We start from the raw sequence: 1,203 nt of genomic DNA, 5'->3' as shown, positions 1-1,203 counted from the left end.
CGGTTCAGCTGGATCAGCCCCACGTTGTGGGCCTTCCCTTTCTTTTCTGTAATGATGTACTTGAACTCGGCACCTGGGGCAAGCAGGGAAAAGGGTCTTTCATTCATGCAGGCATCGAACTGAGGGCTATACCCCCATCAGTGGACAGAGTGACCCCGACAGACCCCTGCCCAATCCTTGGTGGCAGCAGCACGCAGCTCTCAGCCACATGGGTGGCATCTGTCTCACTGTCTTCGCAGATGTTTGAACATTTCCTTAAGTTAAATAAAAACAACCCAGCAATGAACAGCAGCCCACAGCAGCCTTCCTGCTCCTGAATACCGGGGGCAGCGCTTCCCGGAGCACGCACCAGGTGGCCTGTGATTCTGCAGAATCAGGGGATGGGGAAATCCATTCTCCAATCAATGCCATCGAGGTGAGGGGAACTGAGAACAGGACAGGCTGGCTGGACAGGCTGGTGGGTGGCACAACCAGGCAAAGGGTGACTTGAACACCCCAGAAGGGCAGCCGGCTCAGACTGGGGGGTCAGTAATGACCTGGAGAGGAAGAGGGTTAGTCTAAGAAGACAGAGTCTCTCTGCACGCTGGGGCGCCTGCTTTCTGGAACGGGAAGACAGGGTTCCATCACCTGTCCCGTGGGCTTGTCAGGGAGAAACTGAAATAACACATATAAGGTGTCCAGTAGCCACATGCCTGTCACATAGACCAAGAAATGATTGCTGATCACAGGCCAGCATGCAGAAGGGGAGGGTCAAAGAGGACTTAGGGTAAACCCAGCACGACTTGGTCTGTGTTTTGGTAGTTAACCCGATATACGGTGAAGGAGGAGGCCCCGCAGCTCCGCCACGTGGCCGGCGCCCTCCGGACACCGGAGCGCTGAGGCTGCAGGCGAGCAGAGGCGGCGCGGCGGCTGGCCGAGGGAGAAGCAGTGGACACGGGCAGGCCTGGACAGGAAGCGCAGCAGGACATGACGAGCGACTCCAACTCCAGAGGCCTGTCAGTCCGCTTAGCCCCGTGAACCCAGTGGAATCGCAACAAGAGACACCGAACGGCAAGTCCTAGCACTCAGTCCCCAGTGCCCCGCTGAGGGGACACTGCAGCGGCGGGCGGGGCTCCCGCCCGGGGCCCACGCCCCTGGGCGCCGCACTCACCTGAGGCGAACGGGCGCAGCGCCGCGCAGCCGGGCCGGGGGCGCAGCAGGCCG

General features: G+C 60.3%; 1 protein-coding gene across 1 annotated transcript in view; it reads right to left on the bottom strand.

Annotated features, from left to right (window-relative positions):
• The window catches only part of ECHS1 (enoyl-CoA hydratase, short chain 1), an 8,009-nt gene that overhangs the window by 4,679 nt on the left and 2,127 nt on the right, over positions 1–1,203 (bottom strand). Inside the window, exons 2-3 of the mRNA XM_025047541.1 lie at positions 1,151–1,203; positions 6–73 (exon numbers count right to left, since the gene is read on the bottom strand). Coding sequence (XP_024903309.1) covers positions 6–73; positions 1,151–1,203 — 121 coding nt within the window. The remainder of the gene's footprint in view (positions 1–5; positions 74–1,150) is intronic.

The sequence above is a fragment of the Pteropus alecto genome, unplaced genomic scaffold (assembly GCF_000325575.1).
Source record: "Pteropus alecto unplaced genomic scaffold, ASM32557v1 scaffold74, whole genome shotgun sequence".
Taxonomy (NCBI): domain Eukaryota; kingdom Metazoa; phylum Chordata; class Mammalia; order Chiroptera; family Pteropodidae; genus Pteropus; species Pteropus alecto.
This window is presented reverse-complemented; position numbering and strand designations above follow the sequence as displayed.